General features: G+C 46.2%; 1 protein-coding gene across 2 annotated transcripts in view; it reads left to right on the top strand.

Moving 5' to 3' along the window:
- Positions 1 to 20,789, top strand: part of PACRG (parkin coregulated) — a 432,512-nt gene that overhangs the window by 386,388 nt on the left and 25,335 nt on the right. The window contains exon 9 of one of the 2 annotated variants that reach the window (XM_006915042.1): positions 6,732 to 6,740. The exons of the other annotated variant lie outside the window; for it this stretch is intronic. Coding sequence (XP_006915104.1) covers positions 6,732 to 6,740 — 9 coding nt within the window. The remainder of the gene's footprint in view (positions 1 to 6,731; positions 6,741 to 20,789) is intronic. 2 annotated transcript variants of the gene reach the window in all.

A 20,789-nucleotide genomic window follows, 5' to 3' on the forward strand; every position in this document is an offset into this window, starting at 1 on the left:
TGTGTTTTTTGGTTCTTTTTATAATTAGGGACCTGCTTTACTTTGGTGACGTCCTCATCAAAGTCAATATTCCCACATCCTATTACAACATTCACAATAATATGGCACCTGAGAGAGGATCTCAGGGAACTGCCTACCAATTATTTTTGTTAACACTTCTGGAAAAGGCACTCGCTTTCCGCATCAACATCATTTTCACGACGATGTATTGACGAAATGCCTCTAATGATTCCTAATGCTTTGATGAAACGCAGGGTAGTTCATCCTCCCAGGAACTAATGACAACGACCTGTAGATCTCACGGTGCTTTGCAGTTTCTAAGCCATCTCCACATAGACCATCACCGGGCAGCATCCCTATGACCATTTTACAAAGGAGGATCCGAACCTGAGATTAGACGTGGCATAGGCTCACGTCACCCGCCAGGACCGGGGAAGACAGAACTCAGCTGATCCAAACCCAGAGCTGTTCCTCTTAACCACACCGACACGCCTCCCGGGCCCCGAGTTCACATTGACGCCGTTCAACAGAGCCCGAGGACATCCTGTTCTGGGCTGAGGCTGGAGCAATATCTCCCTAGGGCACAGATGTAGAATGGTCCCCCGGGATCCATGCTCCTCAGAGCCACTTCCCATTGCTCGTCTAACGTCCAGGCCTGTCAGATTCGTCGCCCTGTGCCCTTCTGACCTGTCACCTGCAGACTCCTCAGCCACTGGCCCACACTTTAGCCTTTGGTGCCGAGCTTCCTCTCCATGCCAGGTCCTCCTCATCCGAGGTGGTATCCGTACCCCAATGGGAGGCCCCCCCAAGATCATCCAGCTCCACTGATCAATCTGACATCATCGCTTCAGCCACCCAGGCCCGTGACCTCACTTTGAAATCAGTGGGCACATCACCTCTGCAGTACGTCCCCTCCCCTGTCCTCCCCCGTCCAGATTCCCTGTGTTGTCCCTTTCTTCCTGGCCCCTCCCGACCCCGGCCGTGCCACATGGCGGGTCATTCACACTGACCTCCATCCGTCTCCACTGCGTTTCTTCGGGGCTGAGGGAGGAGGCGGGGCAGTGCAGTCGGGGAGGAAGGAGAGGCAGACCTTGGAGGAGCCTCCATCGCCCGCAGGACATAGAAGGGCTTCGGGTTGGAAGAGGGGTTTGCCTGTGTGTTTCTGATGCACACGCCCTGTCAGTCCACGGGAGAACTGCCACCGGCTCCCGTCCCTAAACCCTTGATTTACCCTGTGCGCCTCAGGATCACCATCTCGCTTTGGCCCCCGCTTTAGAGCTGAACCCCATGGACTCTGCTTCCTGCTGTCCCCGGCCATCGCCCAGAACCTCGGAGGACCCCTTGGCCAGGGCTGCCCCGGTCTGGGCTCTGTCTTGTCCGGGCCTGGCCTTCTGCCATCGGGTGTCACCTCATTTCCTGCCATGGGAGCCCCCTCCAGTTCCCACATGGGTCCAGATCGGTTTGGTCTCCTCTCCACTGGGCTTCAGAGCCAGCTCACAAAGAACAAAGGCCCGCTAGTCTCTAACTCTGCAATCATTCAAAGTTCAGTCTTTAAAACGCAGAGATTTTTCTGCTTCATCCACCCACAGCTCAGCAACTGTATTGCTACAGCTATTGTTATTCTATTTCTGTCCCTAATTGCTATTATAGAAACCGAGCCTCGCTGAGGCTTGGGAGGCGCCGATCTGTGAGCTCCCTTCAGATGTAAATGTGTTATGCAAATGTCTTCCGAGGCGGGAGCGGGAGTCTGTGGTCTTCCCTGGGCGCAGACAGGAAAAGAATACTTTCTGGGATGGCCGAGACATCGAAGACAGTCCACTCCCTCCCGATTTCAATGCACGCTGTTCGGACATGGCTTCCTGTCTGCAGCTTCCTCTCCCGCTCCAGCAGCTGAATGTAAAATACTCGCTGCTTCGTGGGGACGCGGCCGCTTAACTGTTTCATGGTCGCTCCCTGCGGAGGCCAGTCGGCCAGCCGAGCTCCCTTCCCTGAGGGGTTCGGGGTCACGTTGTTCCGGTGGATGTTGGAATCCAGGAACCTCATTTTTTTAAAAAAATGGAGAACCACACACTCTCAACAATGCACTGAAGTGGATCGGTCACCGTGTCACCAGCAAAGCCTAAACACGCCAGGCTGACACGTCGGCCGCCGCGCCCCGGCCTCCTCTCCTGCCTTCCGCCGCCCTCCCCTCGCCGTGCCGGGCAGGCCCCTCGCTTCGCCGCCATCCCCCTGTGCACGGCTCCCCTGCTCCCCGTCTTCACCGGGAGCCTCGTGGGCCGAAGGGAGGTTCTTGGCTTCTGAATCAATAAGCCCTCGGGCCCCTCAGGTCCCTGAGGTCGTAGTGCTGTCTCCGTGCCGTGCCCCGCGCCGCCTCCGAGCACCTGACGGTTTGTCATTTATTTACCTCCTTCGAATGTCTCAGTAGCTGCTCTGTGCGACACCGTACACCGCTGACATTTCCCAAACGTGAAGAAAGAAGTGTCCATGGATGGACAGAAACGTATTCTGTTCCTTCTAAGGCAAGAAATTCTAACCTGCGTGAAGGTACCGGCCAGGCAGAAAACAATGGCCCGCGGGTCGCCGTCCTGCGCTGGCGTAGACAACCCCCGCCCCCCAACCCCCAGCCCCGAACTCCAGAGAGAAAGGGCAACCAGCTCTCCTCCTGGAGTAACATTTCTGTTCTAAAAGTGCTAAAAATACTGTAAAATGCAATTAGCTTATTTAAGAGGCAGAGGTTACAGGGGTGTCTGCCTGAACCCTCGGGGGGTCCCTGGGTCGTGAACGGGTGAGTGAGAGATATTTGTGCTCCAAGCCTGGTGGGAAGAAAATCTTCGTGCGGATTCGAGGTGGCTTTGTGCCTCTCCAGCAACGTCAGACTGTCTGATGGGACCGAGCACAACGTGGCCTGCTCCTCTCGGGTTCAACAGCGTGTCCCAGGCCGCAGGCGTCGGCAGACACGTCCGTGCTTCAGGCAGATCACGCAGGCTTCTCCGCGTGGATGCCCGGCGTGCGCGCCCGTCCCGACTCCCGTGACGGACGTGCCGAATCGCTCGGTCACTGTGGCCGTCTCTACCACACTGTTCTCGGGGAGGGAAGGGATCGCTGACTCACATCGAGTCTGAATTTGCCCCTAAATCGTGAAGAACACGAGCGTTTACCCGCTTTGACTCGAGGCCCGGATTTTTAACTTTGCCCCGGAGCCGGTCACTTTGGTCTAGCCCGGGCTCCGTGCGGCCTGAAGACACATGACTCACATTGGCCCCGCGGGCACGCCGGGAGCCCAGGAAGCCAGAAGTCTACTGCCACGGAGTTCTGTGAGCCAACAGGATGGCTGACTCTCCGAGAGAACGCTTTGATTCGAGGCCCGGATTTTTAACTTTGCCCCCCAAGCCAGTCACTTTGGTCTAGCCCGGGCTCCATGCGGCCCGAAGACACATGACTCACATCGGCCCCGCGGGCACGCCGGGAGCCCAGGCAGCCAGAAGTCTACTGCCACGGAGATCTGTGAGCCAACAGGATGGCTGACTCTCCGAGAGAGAGGGAGAAAGAGAGAGAGAGAGGGAGAGAGAGAGAGAGAGAGAGAGACAGAGAGAGAGAGAGAGAGAGAGAAAGAGAGAGAGAGAGAAGAGAGAAGGCTGGCAAGAGCTGTCCCTAGGGACTTGCCACAGGCTGTGAAAGGTCATTTCCCCCACCCCTCCCCGGCAGTCTGCTCTGTGCTCAGCACACTATGTGCCGGAGCAGAACCCCACTCGGAGAAAGCGTCATTATACTTAGAAATATGTTACAATCGTGAACCCTTCTCATTTGGATCACGAAAGCTCTTCCACAGTTTCTCCTAAACAGGCAAAAAAAAAAAAAAAAAAAAACCTGGGGGAAACTTTCTCGCGTTAGACACATAATTTTTTCTGGCCATATCTGGAACTAAAGAGGAAGGTTAAAAGTGACATTCTCACTGAAACAATTCATGAAAAGCCTATTACCTAGCAATTTCATATTTGAATGCCATTATGATAATGTTATTAGTACATTATGAATGGCACTAATATGATTACTGTTTTGCGTGGTATTACAGGAAATTAATTTAAGTGGATTTACATATTTTCAGATAAGGGGCACTGCTAACACAGATAAATAAGGCTGAGGTTACTTTGAAACAAAAAAAAAAACAAACACCTAGAGAAAGCCACGTTGTGACTTCATCTGTAATACTAATACGCCATTATCGTGAGTTTTTCGTTAATGTAAACATTTTGCCTTTTCAAAAGCGTTTTTCCTGCCTAGAGGAACAACCCGAATTAATCTCCCAGCCCCTTCGCAGGTGTTCTTCCCCTCTGTTTTAGAGTCGAGGGAGCGACAATCTAGGGAATGAAACCGCTGGTCCCACATTATGCCCAAGGTCCCAGGCGGTGCGATATTCCAAACCGAATTGCCGAGAACTCAGCTCCGCGTGCGATCTCTGCGGAATGCAGTGTTTTCACGTCCAGACACTTCGCGTCCTAATTAAGCACGGCTAGGCCCCTGGAAATTCTCTGTCCCTGGGCTTAGTGAAAGGAAGTGCCTCCCAAGGCCCCGCGTTTGGGGAGGGGGCTTCCACCGCGGGGAGGGTTGGGAAAAGCTGCCCAGGATTCGGGCTGGGCCTGGACAGACAGACACATCGGGCCGGCTGGGAGACACGGAGCGTGTGAGGTCAGGGGAGTGTGGGTGCAACAGGCAGAGGCAGGACTACGCAAGGCACGTCCCAGCCGGACAAATGGGGGGTAAGAGTAGGTGGTGAGAAACCGCGGATGACCCTAGACAAATGGTGGGGGGAGGGGGGGTTGCTGCAGGCTTTTAAAAAAGCATGAAACTGACAAGGGGAGAAGCTGCATTTATGAGAACGAGCCTGGCAGCCGTGTGGAAAGATCTGGAGACGCAAGAAGACAGTTGGGAAACGAGTCTGTCGCAAGTTATCTAGGCCTGGGGTGACGTAGGCCTGACCACTGGGAGTCATGGCCACTGCCCCAGGCCAAGCGACAGCATCTAATCAGATGGAGTGAGCCCAAGCTTTGAATCCCCGTTTCTATGGTGACAAGCACTAAGGATGGGTGATTTACTTTTAAACTAGAAGTCCTTTGAGGATCCGTACCATTAACTGTGTGTCTGTGTATCTTCTGCACAAAGTGATGAGCAGGCTCCCGATAAATGGGTGCAGAATGGATGGATGGAAGAAGGAAGGAAGAAAGTCCTGCAGGCCTGTGTGACTGAGTGGACTCTAACAGGATCTAGTGCAGATGATTTCCTGACTAACCACAGGGCTTCGGGCATCCCGATAAGCTCGCGAGGAAGCTGCCCGGGGCTTCACACGGGCCCTGTACTTCCATGCACAGGACCCAGCTGGCCCGCAGCCTTTTCCGTGAGTAAGCGGGCCCGAGGCGGGCAGTCCCAGTGTTTCGGGGAGCCAGTCAGGGGCATTCAGGCTTCCCTTCCACGGGAGAGGGCCGCAGCCACCTCTACGTCCCAGGCAGACAAGAAGGACACTCTTTGGTCCGTGGGTATTTTTTTTAGTAGTCGGAAAAACTGTGAATAAATAGTCTCCAAGCACAGAATGAAATTAAGTGATAATGTTAATTCCTACTTTGCGTGTCGTGAGAATTAAATGAGTTAATAGATATAAGTCAGCTGTTATTATTATTATTAACCTAACAAGGTGTTCCACCTGAATTCTCAGTATTTCCATTCTAGGTGTAAGCTAAATAGAAATAATTCCTTAATTTTTTTAGCGGTGCAAATTTTCCTACTTTCCCTTAAAACCACAGCCGATTTTCTAAGTAGCTTGTTGGTATGTTGGTGATTAAAGTTAAATATTCCACCAGTGTTTTATTTTAGTGATTAAAAAAAAACCTAAATTTTTATATTTAGCATTTACCGTATAGGATGTTTCTCAATTCTAAATCAAAGATTAATATCATAATATTTTGACTACCATACATTTCACTTCTGCAAATAATAATTTGATCCATAAATTTAAATAGATATTGGTGTATCTCCAATTATTTAGCATTAAACTCATTCTGTTATTATTTTCCAATTATCTTTTCATGAAAAAAGTAATAGACCAATTTCTATAAAGTCATTTGTTTTTAATTGAATTAAGTAGTTATCTTTGATTAAAATATTCCAGAGCCATTATAAAATTAACTCCTTACGTATCTCATATTGGTGAATTTTTTTTCTTGTGCTGTCAAGATGGCTACAGATATCAGCACCACGTTAGAAACAAGAAATAGAAATGGGTCCATTCTACTCTTTCTACTGTAAAATCAGAATATAGATTTAGATTTCAAAGATGTTAGGTAAATGTAATACTGGTAAATAGAATATTTTCTAAAGAAGAAATGCACTGTAGTTTAGGAATTTCATGCAGTATGAGCAGAGTGGTAAATTTGGTCAATTTAGTATTTTATCGCCTTGCTATTTAGCCAGACGGTATAGGGCAAAGTCACTCGTTTTTCGTGAAACGGGATGTCTTGGTCAGTTCTGTAAGGACAGTGCTGGAACTCTAGGGAAATGAGTCGGACAATAGCCTGAGAGAAGTCAGAGCGCGTGGGAGGCGAGGTCAGCCGCGTGCAAGGCCGAGGGCCGAGGGCCGGTGCTGCCCAACGGGCGTCTTAGATCTAAGAGAGGATTCTGCAGCCTCCACATTCACCGTTCACCTGGCCAAGCCCCTCACCACGTGGCTTAGCTTTCAACAGAAATTGTCAGTAATGCGGGCGACTGAGTGCCTCGAACTGGCTAGAGACACAGAGGTCAAAGTCTCAAAAGTGGGAAGAACAGAGGGTGCTGAGGCCCTGCCAGCCCGGTGGAGAGGCGGGGGAGTGGCCTGGGCAAGTCGCCGCAGGGGACCTGCTCTCTGGGGAGGCTTCCTGGGGCTCCTCCTGTCAGAGGCGGGCTCTGCGTCCTGGAGACGCCCCTCGGCAGATGTCTCTGACCGAGAGAACATCATATTTCATCCTCGTGACCACGAACGGCCACCGCGTCTTTCTACAAGCCGTTGGCGTCACTCCGGGTCCGGTCTGGTCACTTGCAAGGGGGCGTTTCTGCTCTGAGAACACCTTGCACGCCCATCAGTGCAAGAGTCTCAGCCTCTCTGGAATCTGTCTTGGCTCATCTATTTATCCAACAACCATTGAACGCCTCCCATGGGCCAAGTATTGAGCAGTCGCTTGGCCAACACGTGAGAATAGAGGCTATCCTGCTTTTAAGTCCCAACTGTTTAAGTATTTTTAAGACCTGACATATCCAATGAGGCCATAATATTCCACACCAATTCTTCAAAAAGCTATTTTCAATTAGTGGAAAGCCTAGATTTGACAGGTATAGTTTGTTCCTTTGAAGTATCTACCACCACCCAAATTTTATCAATGAGGTATTACACAGTACCTGCTTTAAAGTTTAGATCAAAAAGCAATTTTTTTTAATATATCGGTTCTATTTATATGTGCGGACCTTCTAAACTATTGTGTTTTAAAATAGTTTATTTTTAGACGATATCATGTAAATCCACTGTCGTATTTAAACTCCTTACTCTGTGAATAAGAGCTTGTGAAGCAGACAAACGTCAACACAGCCCTGAACAAATTATTACTAATTCCAGCTTAACGCCGCCTGCGTCTGCTTCTCTCCCGATCGCTCCCTTTCCGGCGCTTCGCCGCGCTTTGCTGGGTGGGCCTCGCAGGTCTGGGGGAGAAGGCCGACTCTCGGATCAGCCTCTTCTGCTCTCGAGAAGAGGGGTTTATAACCAACGAGTCAGATATTGGTATTTCTAATATGCTGCTTTGGAAAATATTAAAGTAATTTAAAATATAAATTTAGTTGAATTATAAGGAAATTCAGATGATCAATTTTAAATGAATAACATTTATGGAAAATCAAAAATAAATTGCATGATACTTTGAAACCTTGAAAATAGTCTAGGTGATACTATTCCATTCAAACGGCCTGCTTTTAAAATCTCAAATCTTGTTTCTTTCATAAGAAAGTATCAGTTCAGTTTGCTGTTTTTATGTTTTTTCTGACAGCTAAGTCCTACTTTTTAAAAATATCGTCCTATGGTTCTAGCAACTATAACATCAGATTTGCCAGATTTCCTTCTAAATCTTTCAGGGTCATGGTTTTACCTGCTTCTACGTAATATTTATTTGCGTTTTATTTTCATCTACTCCTCTTTTTAAAGCAGGAAATCAGACCTATTTCTCTTTCTTCAAATCCCCACCCCCGTGGGTCCCCCCAGCCTCCTCGCACTCGCTGCTCTGCTCCCCCAGCGTGGAGCCTCATGTGTGTGTCCAGCCTGGGCAGACAGACAAAAATACTGGGCTTCTCATTCGTTCCTAGTTGCTATTTAAAAATTTTCAAACTGCATCCAACTTTCTTTTCATCTGTCAAAAGAATTAAAATATTGACTGATCTTTCCTAGATCCTAGCAACGGCCAATTGGAAATTTTAGTTTTTAAAAGATGCCGTTGAGAATTATGAGCTACAACCCAAACTGTGTACATTTAGTAAGAAAATCCGTAGGACCTCTTTGAAAAAATCCATTTGGGGAAAGCCCGGATCGAATGGATCTCATTCGACGTCAATCTTCCCGGCCGGAATGACTTACGCAGTGGCCATCACTGCTCTTGCTCTTGTCTGGTGACGGGCCCTCGGTGTCCTTCGGTCATCTAACATCACCTCCGGGAGGCCTTCCCCCCGCCCCTCAGGCCTCCCCCAGCCACGCCCGCCACTGTAGGCCAACTCGCCTGGGGATTTGAGGCTGACTGAGGCTCCAAAGGACTGAAACTGCTTCCGCCGACTCTTCAGATGGCGGGACCGGCAAGGGCCTTCATTGGTTCACACACCTGCGTCCCCAGAGCCTCCCTAATTCCCGCCTCCTTTCCAAAAACTGGTTCTTTACCTTTTTCTTTGATTCTATAAGTATCGCAGACCTTTCCAGTAAATTCTTTTTTTAAAGTGGTTTTTGGTGTATAGAAAGACTGTGCAGAAGAGTTTCCATACACCTTCTCCCATCCTACCCTCCCCCACATTTTCCGTTATTAACAGCTTCCATCAACATATATTTGTTACAGCGGATGAACCATTATTGACATATTATTATTACCTAAAGCCTATAGTTTACATTAGGGTTCACTCTTCGTGTTATAGAGTTTTACGGGTTTTGATAAATGCGTAGTGTCATGTACCCACCATTATAGTTTTTTAAAATTTATTTTTAATTATAGTCGACATGCCATATTGTGTTAGTTTCAGCTGTACAACACAGTGATTCGACAATTATATACCTCACGAAGTGATCACCATAAGTCTGGCACCCACCTGTCGCCTTACGTAGCTATGCGATTACTGACTACCTCCCCTGAGCCGCGTATGACATCCCTGTCACTCACTCTATAGCTTATTTATAACCGGAAGTTTGTACTTCTTAATCCCTTTTCCCTTCCACCCCTCTGGCCTCTGGCACCCTCAGTTTGTTCTCTGTGTTTATGAGTTTGTTTTCATTTCATTTTGATTATTCGTTTGTTTTGCCTTTCAGATTCCACATGTAAGTGAAATCAATCATGTGCTATTTGTCTTTCTTTGTCCAACTTATTCCATCTTACAACTTATTCCATGTTGTTTCGAATGGCAAGATCTCATTTTTTTCCTAGCTGAGTAATATTCTATTACGAGGCAATGCGCACGCTGCATCTTCTTCATCCACGCATCTACCGACGGACACCTCGGTCGCTTCTGTATCTTGCCTATTGTCAGCAATGGTGCAATGAACACAGGAGTGCATACATCTTTTCAAATTACCGTTTCCATTTTCTTTAGATAAATACCCAGAAGCGGAATTGCCGGGTTATACAGTATTTCTGTCTTTAATTTTTTGAGGAATCTCCATGCTGTTTTCCATGGTGGCGGCTCCAGTTTGCATTCAAACAACAGTTCACGGGGTTTCATTTCCCCATCCCCTCACCTCTTGCTGTCTTGTTGATGGTCGCCATTCTGACAGGCGTGAGGTGGTATCTCATAGTGGTTTTGACTTGCATTTCCCTCATGATTAGTGATGCTGAGCATCTTTCCGTGGGTGTGTTCGCCATTCCAGCAAGTTCTTTTTATGCTGACGTTATCTAAAGTGAGTTTTCACGTCTTGTGAGGGAAGAACTATCACATTTTAACACTGAGGCTCTGCCTCATTGAGTTAATGAGCCAGTGGGAGGCTTTTATAGATCTTAAAAGAAGTGACCCAGATATTCACACTGAGGAATAAATGGGTAACAAAGCCAAGTAAGTATTGAGAAGGAAAAAAATAAGAGAGAGAAAAGAATGGGACATTTGCTCTACCAGATATTAAAATAACAGTAACTAAAAATCTGTAGCCCTAATGAGTGTTACAGAAATAAATCCAGGAGTATTTTGGAAGTATTTCATACCTTATAAAGATGGCATCCAAATCATTTAAGGGGTACAGTCTAAGTCCCAAAGGAAAAAAAATTTTTTAATGATTCGGCCCATGTCACACCATCACTAAAATTTAAAAATGCAGATCACTTAAAAAATTAAATACAAAACATAAAGTGAACCTATGAAATAAAAGTCAAAACATAATATGGGCAAATATAACATCAAAAAAAGAAACCATAAAGAAAAATTTAAATTTGATTACATAAAAATGAAAAACTTCTGTCTGTCAAAAACACCATAAATAAAAGTAAAACACAAATGATATGAGGGTGACTGTTTCTCTAAAACATCCCCAACAAAAAATATTATCAAACTTCTGGAACTGGGCAAATCAATCTTCCTTCTTCTTCTTCTGGAAATTAGTCATAGTTAGGTGGGCCTTCCCACTTTATGTTTATAAAGGAATTTGCCTAGATCTTTTACGACTTTATTTTCATATTCGAATCTTTGATCCATTTGGAATTCATCCTGGTATAAAGTATGAGGTATGGTTCTAAATCTGTTTTCCAGATGGCTGCCCTGTTGTCCCAACGTCATTTATTACATTTATTATGTTTGTTAGTTCATATTTTAACCATTGGTTTGAGATGACGTCTTATATAAATGAAGTCCCCATATGCGTTTATGTACATATGCCTGTATATATTAATATCTGTTGGTTTTTTTCTGCCCCACACACGAATTGCTAGTCTTTTAAAGAGTGTTCCTAGTAGTCATTGCTTGTGTATTTTTTACATATGAAATTTGAGACCAATATGTCTAGTTAAAACCAAAAACCTAATGGCATTTCTACTGGGATCTGTTTAAATTTTTAAAATAAGCTTAAATAGAATTGGCATCTCTACGACGCTTAGTTTTCCAAACCCCAGAATGCAGTGTGTCTTTCATGCATTCCTGTTTTACGAGTCCTCACGGTGTTTTAAAGTTTTGTTCATATAGGTTGTGTGAAAGCTATTGAAGTCTGTATGTTAATTTTAAATCCTTTATTAATTTATTTTGCTTATTCAGTTGATTGTCTTAGGTTGTCTAAGTGTAAAATCTGTGTCCTGCAAGAGAGTGGTTACTTTATTTTTCCTTTCCAATTTTTTACTTCTAATTTCTTTCTTTCATGTAATAGCATTGGCTTTTTTTTTAATAAAATTTTAAACAGTGATATTAGTGATGGCTGAACTTACTGAAAATATTTGCAATATTTGCAATATGTCTCCAATAAGCATGATTTTGACTTGTGGATTGAGATAGATATACTTTAACTTATAAAGAAAATATAGCACTCTTCTTTTTATCGATAAAGTTTGTCGAATATTATCCAGTGCCTTATCAGTACCTATGGAAATGATCATAAATATTTTTTACTTAATCCTTAATACAATAAATTTTAACAATAGAATCCTTAATGAATCACCCTTACATTTCTGAAATCAACTGCATTTGGTAGTGATGTATCGTTCTTATAATATGCTGCTGGATTTTGTTTGCTAGTATTGTACATGCGTGGGCCGTATAATGATGCTTTGGTCAACACCAGGCCTACCTCTGTGACAGTGGTCCCATAGAGTTACAACAGAGCTGAAAGTTGTCTATCACGTGTTTGTGCTGTAGCCTCCTAACCACCTAACACAACATGTTACTCACACGTCTGCTGATGCTGGCGTAAGCGAACCTACGGGACTGCCATTCACAGGAAGGGAGAGCACATCCAATGACGTACAGTACACAGTACTTGCTAATGGTAACAAAAGACCATGTTGCTGGTTTATGTATTTTCTACACTATAATCTTCGTCTTTATTTTAGAGTGTGCTCTTTCTACTTATAAAAAATATGAAGTTCACTGTAGAGCGGCGTGCGCTGCTGTGCGATGTACGAGACCAGCCCCATCAGCTCACGTTTACTGCATCTCTTGAATGCATCGTTTTCTCTTGCGCTTGATGTGTGTTCACGCTTCGTACAGCAGCCGGCTGTACGGGCTTGTAGCCAAGGAGCGACGGGCTGCGCCAAGAGCCTAGGTGTGTGGTCCGCTGTGCCATCCAGGCGTGCGCAAGTGTCCTCTGTGATGGTCACACCATGACAGAATTGCCTGAGGACACAGTTCTCAGAACATATCCCCGTCATTTAGCAGTACATGACTGTATTCAAGATTTATGCTTTGATATTCATAAGTGACATCGATCTGTTGTTTACTTTCTCTACAATTTTTATGTTTTGGCGTAATGTTATACTTCCTCCAGAGAAAAATTTTGGAAGTTTCTCTTATTTTTTCACCCCTAGGCTCTGGGGAAAAAAAAAGAAAAAGAACGACTGGATTTGTGGAATTCACACGTCCGGGCCTAGCGATGATTTTTTTCTTTCTGGCTGGGGGACAGTAGCTTTCTGGTAACTTTCTTTATTTCTCCCATAGGAATCAAGTCTTTTTAGATATTCTATTTCTTCTGAGGTCAGTTTTGACAAATTGCATTTACCTAAAAACTTCTTCAGTGTGTCCAGATTTCGAACTGATTTTCGTAGAGTAAACAAACTGATGTCCTACGCTTCTTTTAACCTCCTTCGTGTTCTGTTACTCTCCACCTCCCCTCGCACGGCCCTGCTTGCTGTTTCTCCTTTGCACGTTCCCCATTGCTTTTGTTAGAGTAGCTGTCAGGGTATATCTTTAATTTTTTTTTTTCAAAAACCATCTTTTGGATTTATTTTCTAGTTCTGCTGTTTTGGTTTTCTGATTAATAAATTCAGCTTTTCCTTTTTAAAATTTCTTGTAACTCTATTCAGTTTATTTCGTGGCTCCTTTCCTAACGTTTTGGGTTGGTTTAATTCTTTTTCAAGTCTTTATTTTTAATTCGTATAAAGATCAAAATAATGCATTTTCCTTGAGCATCTTAGTGACCTCTCATAGCTTCTGCCATGTAGTGTTCTTTATGACGTTCTTTTCTCTTTGTAATCTGAGATTGTATTTTCTCTTTGACCTAAAAATTGTTTATATAAAACCAGGTGACTTGGTATTTACCTTTGCTTCTGTTAGGTACACTTGTCTAGCCCTTGATATATATCGGCTGCGAATGATGTTCTTTAACTGCCAACTCTTGCAGATGAAGCAGTCAGCCAATGCGCTCTGCTTCCCAGACGTGTGGCAGTCGCATGGCTTCTTCGTTGTCGGAGCGTTGCCCGCTTGCAGCGGGCTTCGCCACCCTAACCCTCACTCCGTTTTAGTGTTAGTTCTTCAGTTCGGTGTACTCAGTACCCAGCACTGGTCATGTTTGTTGTCGGACTGAGTGACCTCGAGCTGTTTCCCCGTTAAAGAGAGAAACAACATTCCCTAATGTCGCATTTTCAAAACTGTTTGTCTTTAGCCTTCGTATTTGAAGACCAGTTTGACGGAGTCTGAAAGTTCTGACATGTTTTATTTCCCTTAGTTTTCATAGGTATGCCTCTGCTGTCTTCCAATGCAATGGAGGATTCTGAGACCACCATGAGTTTCCCCCTTATGAGTGACTTTATCCTTTGGTCTGGCTGCCCAGTTATCTTTCTTTATATACTCAGTAGCATAGGCTATGTCTCCGTGCGATAATACATAGAGGTCGGATTTTCAAATCAGGCTCACGAGAATCAGAGATCTTGCCTCTTTATTAATAATTTAAAAGGCGCAGTAACCACAGAACAGGGAAAGCACGAAGTCAAATCGTGAGCGTGCCCGCCCGTGCCCTCCCTGGACACACCGGTGTACACGCTGCAGACTTAACGTCTGAGCTCTCCGGGTGGTGTGTGCAGAGGATGGCTTTCAATCATGGAGCGTCCATACTTCATATTCCAACAATTGGCGTTTCCCTCCATTGTTTCCCCTGACAAACACTCTCAGGAGGTCCAGGGCACGTCTACCAGGAGATCGGGTCATCTCTTTCTCTTTTCTCTGCACCCCGTCTCTGCCCCGCCCCCAGCACAGAGAGGATGGATTATAGACCCACTGGCGTTGACACATGATGTGCTCTTCCAAAATGTGGATTCGAGTCTCCTTTGATTTCATTAATGATTTATGGAATTAAATCTTTTAATATTTGTTCTGTTCTGGTGTACTTTCCCTTTTCAAGAGCTTCAATTATACATGTTTTAAAAATCTCTATGCCTGTCTTCTCTATCTGCTAGTTTATCTGTAGCCCCTCTAAATTCCCTATTCCGATTTGGATTTGCTCATTTTCTCACTCCTATCATCTGTGTCTTTGCCACGTTTTCCGTTTGCTACGCTTCTTTCGACTCGCTCTCCATTTCTATCACGTTTTTTTCTTGTCCTTCTTTCCCGAGTTCTGTCAACTCACTTTTCATTTCCTCCAGTTGACCTGCTGTCTGTCCCCAAGGTTTTGTGGCTTTGCTCTTTTCATACTTGTGATCACTTCGTTGTTTAATTATTAGTTTTCTTAATTAAGCTTTAATAGTCGGAAGTTCCATCATCCTCGGCGCGTTCGGAGCCCTTCGAGGCTGCGAGTACGTGGACCATTCTTCCTCCCATAAGTTTCATCTCTCTCAGACTCTTCCTTAGAGTGTTAGCGCTATGCCGGCATCGGTTTCAAATTACTCGCTGTGACATGAGTTGTGCTTCCCAGGTAACTGGAGGCTTTTCCTCTGAGAGAAGCAGCACCCGCTCCACACGATAGATCGTCCCTGCCTCGTTGAATTATCTGGGAAGAATTATTTTCTCTGCTTCCTCACACCGAATCAGTGTAGGGGGGTGTCTTTCCTCAGCCCGCTCTGCTCGCTCTTGTATGGGGATCCATTGCTACATCAAGAGGTATGTCCTTTGCACTTGAAGCTTCCAGGTGACCTCCTGGCCCCCGCGAAGTGCGTTCTGAGGCGCTCTCTGGGGACTGCCTGCCAGACCAGCGACTCCCCATCACGCATCTTCCCTGCACTTCTGCTCTGCAGAGCTGCCCAGGCTCCACCCCGCCATCCCCTGCCCTCGCAGCTCGTGCAACGTGCATGGAACGAAGGTTCGTCACTTCGGGAAGCGAGTCTGTCACCTTGAGAAAATGTGTCTTTGCCTTCGTTTCCTGAGCTCGGCCCCTTTGGACCATCTCGGCCTCAGATGAGAAGGATGGCTGGATACGGTCTGTGCCTCTGGAGATGGGGCAGGATGCTCCAGGTGCGGAAAGCTATGTAAGGGAAAGTAGCAACACAAGGCAGGGACAGGTGGCAACACCAGGGCCGTTGGCTCTGCAGTTGGAGAGGTAGTTAGGTAGTTAGCAGAAAAAAACAGGCGCAGGAGTGAGCGACACGCAGCCACCCCCATCAGGGAAGCCCTTGGCTCCGAGGGAAAGACTTGAGGCTCTGCCCCAACACGGTTGCCAAAGGCGTCTGGAAAGGATGGGGCAGGTGATATGTTCGAAGCTTTCCTGAGAAAGTGTCGCCTTGCTCCATTATGCAAAATAGATGTAAAGGTGAAGGGAAGACAGAAAATGGTAGCACGAGGGCTAAAAATAACAACAAGAAGATCAAGTTTAAAAATGTTCCCTCAAACGAAACCTAGATAGTGTACATTACACTTCATTTCATTTCCTTTCAGAAGTAGAAATCTATAGCACGTGCTCTAAAAATGCGCCTTTAAGTTCATCATTGTGAAGATAAAATTTTAAAAACATTCAATAATGCCCATTCTAAGCAAAATATAATAGTCACAGAATAACGATACGTAATTGAAATACACTGTATATGCATCGATGTAAATGAAGCGGACTTTTTGATGTAGTACTTTACTAGTAGAGGAAAATCAGAGGCCCACCTGATTTTAGTGTACAGTCCAAATTCAGTTAACTTTAACCCATAGATTGACAGCGTTCTCACCGTCCTTATTAAATACAATATCTTAATATTCAAGATAAAATCAGATGAGTATCATGTCCACAAGAAGCAGATCAAGTTTTTCAAGAATGTTTTTTAAATCTTGGTGACTGAATCATTAGGAATAAAAGCATTAATTTGAATATTCTGGAGAGCTTTTTTTTTTTTCCCTTGAAAATATTCTTGTTTGGATCTTTTGAAGGAATAGTGCAATTTTCTTTCCTTCAGTGAATAAAGTATTTGGATAATATTAAGACATTTGTGCCAAAGGCCTCATAGAAGAAAATTTCCACCATAGGAGCACTAATTTTCAAGCAAAGCCTATGAGGTGACACATACTAACGTTCACATACACACACCTCCTCTTAAGAAGAAGAAATGTCACCGTTCCCCTCCCCGCCACCATGTCGTCATCAGGTCAGATTTGTCCTCTGGGAGCCAGAAGGTCATAATCTCAGCGAAGCCTCCACCTAGATCCTGTGTCCTGCGCCTCTCATTCACTCCCTGCAGAAATACTTACTCTTCTTACCTTTGTGTAAAAGCGAATGCATTCTGAGTTTCGGAATTTGCCGTGAGCAGACTCAGCTCATCCAGTTTTCCGCGCTTCCCCTTCGTCGTCAGAAGCCATGGGAGGCAGCAGCTCTTTCTGCAGACACGGCACCGGATTGTCCCCTCTCCAGCCCTTCCACAAGGGACCTCACTCGCCTTTGTTAACAGTGGCCTGCCACTTGGCTAAATTTCATGTAAACGTCTAAACTTTGGTGATGATTATCCAACCAAAGAAGCTCTGACCACGCTGAGATAAACTGCATCATGGAATGTTTTTCCCTACTAAGTCTTGGCATGTGGTACCTTTTGTGTACGTAGCAAAAATCTTTTTGAGCACATTACGTACATTGTTATACGGCATAATGTCATTATTACATGACGTTATGTTTTTATAATACGGTGAGACGGAACACCCCTACACACACACGTTCTATCAAATTTAACACCAAGTTCTGTTTTTTTCTTATTTTCCAAAGTATATTATCATTTCTCTCTCAACTGAGACCAAACTACTATCACACGTTGTACCCAAGGAATGCAACAGCCATCTAACTTACCCGCCCTCAGATATCGCCCAAATAGCAGCCAAAGTATAAAATTAGTTGCGTTACTTTTCTCCTTACAACCATCCTTAGAGTAAAGGCGACTACCCTTTCTGTGGCCCGTCTCGCCTGATATCACCCGACGCCAGCTCGCTTCTCCAGCCTCGGCCCGAACAGCCCCTCCCCACGGCCACTGCGCTTCTCCGTTTCTGAACAGTCAACGCTTCCACCCCAGGGCCTTTGCTCAAACTGTTCTTTTAGCCGGTAACCCTTTAGCCCCCTTTCCCTTCCCATGCGGCTCCCCCGAAGCATCCCCAGCAGGCGCTCCCCTGGCCGCCCACATCAGGCCGGGGCCCCACAGCCTCTGGTCCAGAACAGGGCAGAAGTCACCCTTCCTTTAACACTCCTCTTCCCTGCCAAGCGGTGCCCATGAGGTCAGAGGCTGGGTCTTCCGTCAACCCCCCTGCCCCAGCTCCTAGCCCGACCCCGACATCACGCGGGAGGGAGGGTCCACGCTCATGTCATCTTGCTGCGTGTCACGGGGAGAAGCCAGCGTTGCCGTGGAGACAGATCCCGGAGGACGCGGCTGGGAAGCAGCCCAGCCCAGAGCAGAGACGAGTCCCAGGGGCAGAACACACCCACCACGGCGGGGCAGGAAGGATGCCACCCACTCCTGCACGGGCGACAGGCAGACTCGGCCCGTCCAAGAAAGAAACAGAGCTGTCACAGCAGTCAACCCGTTTCTGAGACACAAGGGCCAACGCGTAATTAGGGAGCATACACTATACGCTGTGATCAATTTGCCGTAGGTAGGTGATGGCGTCCAGCAGAGAACATTGCTCGCAGTAGGGTCCTCGTAAGCAGTTGTTGGCTCGATTTCAGTGCCAACTATGAAATGAGCCCAGCTACTTACCCGGGCACCTGGCAGGAGCAGATGACTCAGTGGCCTGTCACATCATGACACACACACGGTGACTTGCATTGATTTCACTCCCGAATTTGAAGGAAAGTGCTGTAGTCCATGGTTCTGTCATGTAAATCACTTATAAAAGTTATTCTTTTGTCAATAAAATCATGCATATTTGGGAACACGGTCTAGTCTCTGTGGAAGTGGAGAGGTGAATGGAATATTTCATCGGAATATTTACTGACAATTCGTACGATTTTATAGTCCATGTCTTTTGGAATGGATGGGAGTTCATTAGTCGGTGGTTTATAAAATCTTCCGGACTGAATGATGAACTCACATCTATTCCAATTGGTACGGATGATAAAACTGGTGTGAATCATCCATAAATATTTATTGTCAGGAAATATCAGCATGTATTGCTGTTTTTAGTAAAATAATGCAGATTTTGTTATTGATCCATAAAGCAGGACATTTATGTTCATTACACATAATAACATAGAAAGAAAATGATATTCTGTAGAAGAGGTGTCCCCAACACCCGGTACCGGTCCTTGGCCTGTTAGGAACCGGGCCGCACAGCGGGAAGTGAGCAATGAGATTGCGAAGCTTTGTCTGTGTTCGCAGCCGCCCCCAGCGCCGGCATCACCGCCTCAGCTCCGCCTCAGATCGTCAGGCATCAGATTCTCATAGGAGCACCGGTCCCTGGTGCCACAAAGGCTGGGGACCAGTGAGTAGGATGTGAGAGAGGCAGAAACAAAGACGAAATTTTAGGTTCCAAAACCAATTTTATCAAAACATTTTTGCAAGACCATGCTACTAACATGAACCCCCTTTAAAGTATTAAAAACTTAAACTCACTCAAGAATTGGCAATTGAGTTTCAGAATTGGAATACAATTACAGTTTCTGCTGCAGGAAGTGAACGGTTGCCACAGACCTCGTTCTGAATAGCTAGTATGTTCGTAATAAATTCGACACCCCAAGTTCTTGCTGTGAGTCCTGGCCGCTCACCGTGGAACGTGCTCTCACTGAAGGCCAGGTCGTCCCTCCCCTGAGAAAAGCTCTCTTGAGGAAAAAACTTGCCACAATGGGTAGCCTAGATAAATATATTACAGATACTATGTGTAAATACATAGATATCACATAAATGTGTATACACGTGTGCATGTGCCTGTGTGTATGCACACGTCTGTATGTGTGTGTGTCTATGTGTATTGCCTTAAAGACCATCCGATCCTGTATTTTCTCCAAAGAGCAGATGGAACATGAATAATTCGCATCTCACTTTTCAAGTTTCTATGTCAGTGGGTTGGTGACACTGTCAGATTTCTGGGTGGCTATGATACAAACTCAAGACCCTAAGGAAAGGAACCCAGGAGACAAACACCAGATTCTCAGTCACTTTTGGTGTCCCTCGTAGGTCAAAAACGACGGCATTCTCTCCTTTTTCATTTCATGAGGTCTAATGAACACTTAAATAAATCTCGTCCCCGTTTTCCGAGGGACCCCTTCCAGCTAACAGAGCCGATGGCCAGAGTTTCACCCCAGCAGCCAGGAGAGTGTCAGCCATATTCCCGCCTCGGCCCCCACTTTGACCCCAGGGGTCATGTGCAAGGTTAACACTCACCTGTCCCTGCAAGGCGGTGCCAGGGGTCCCCCGTCTACTTACTGGCGAAGACGCCTGGGTTTCGTGCTTACACCTCAGCTAGCTCTGGGGACCCCTTCAAAGTATACATGACAAGGTCATTTTCCTTTTAAATTCTGACCTTGTCTTGTGTAACCACCCAAAATGAACACCGCAAGCCCTAACGTCTGCTCAGGTGTGCTGTGGACACGTGAGCTGTCGGGGGCCAGAGCGCCAGCCGCAATCTGGTTGGATGTGTGAGACTCTGCACTCGTTTACCTGAAGGATGGTCGAGGGCATCACCCAGCCGCACGCCTCACTCGCTGTGCCGTGGAACCGTCACTCAGCGGGACCGCTTCGCAGCCCAGGCTTCCAGAACATGCTTTGCTGTTTTCTTAGAAATTAAGGCAGCGATTTTCAGAGATTAGGCCTCCAGGTTCTTTCTTTTTCCCCCATGGAGTTTAGGCATTATTCAAACAACGTTTATTCTGTGCCAGCTTTTTAGAGTTTGTTTTTTTTCCAAAAGAAGAGATGCTCAGCTCGTGGAGATGGTTAGTCGCAGAACCTCACGGAGATGCTCGGGCCGTTTGCGTTGGTCACAGTTGCAGCTTATGCTCTTAAAATTCCAGGCGCTCATAGTGTTTGAGGTGAGCGGATTCCCCTTCAGAATGACACTGTCTGTGCTTTTCCCTAACGGGCGCTGGAGGGACATGGAGCCGCGGACCCGACCCTGTCTGCTCCACGATTCTGGTCTGATCGCGCACAGTTTCTCGGCCTCCGTCTCTCCATCCATTAAATGAGGCTGATAACATCTCTGGTGCCGGAGTTGAGAGAGTTAGACTCGGTGTCATGCAACGCACCCGA

Source organism: Pteropus alecto, unplaced genomic scaffold (genome assembly GCF_000325575.1).
Source record: "Pteropus alecto unplaced genomic scaffold, ASM32557v1 scaffold195, whole genome shotgun sequence".
Classification (NCBI taxonomy): domain Eukaryota; kingdom Metazoa; phylum Chordata; class Mammalia; order Chiroptera; family Pteropodidae; genus Pteropus; species Pteropus alecto.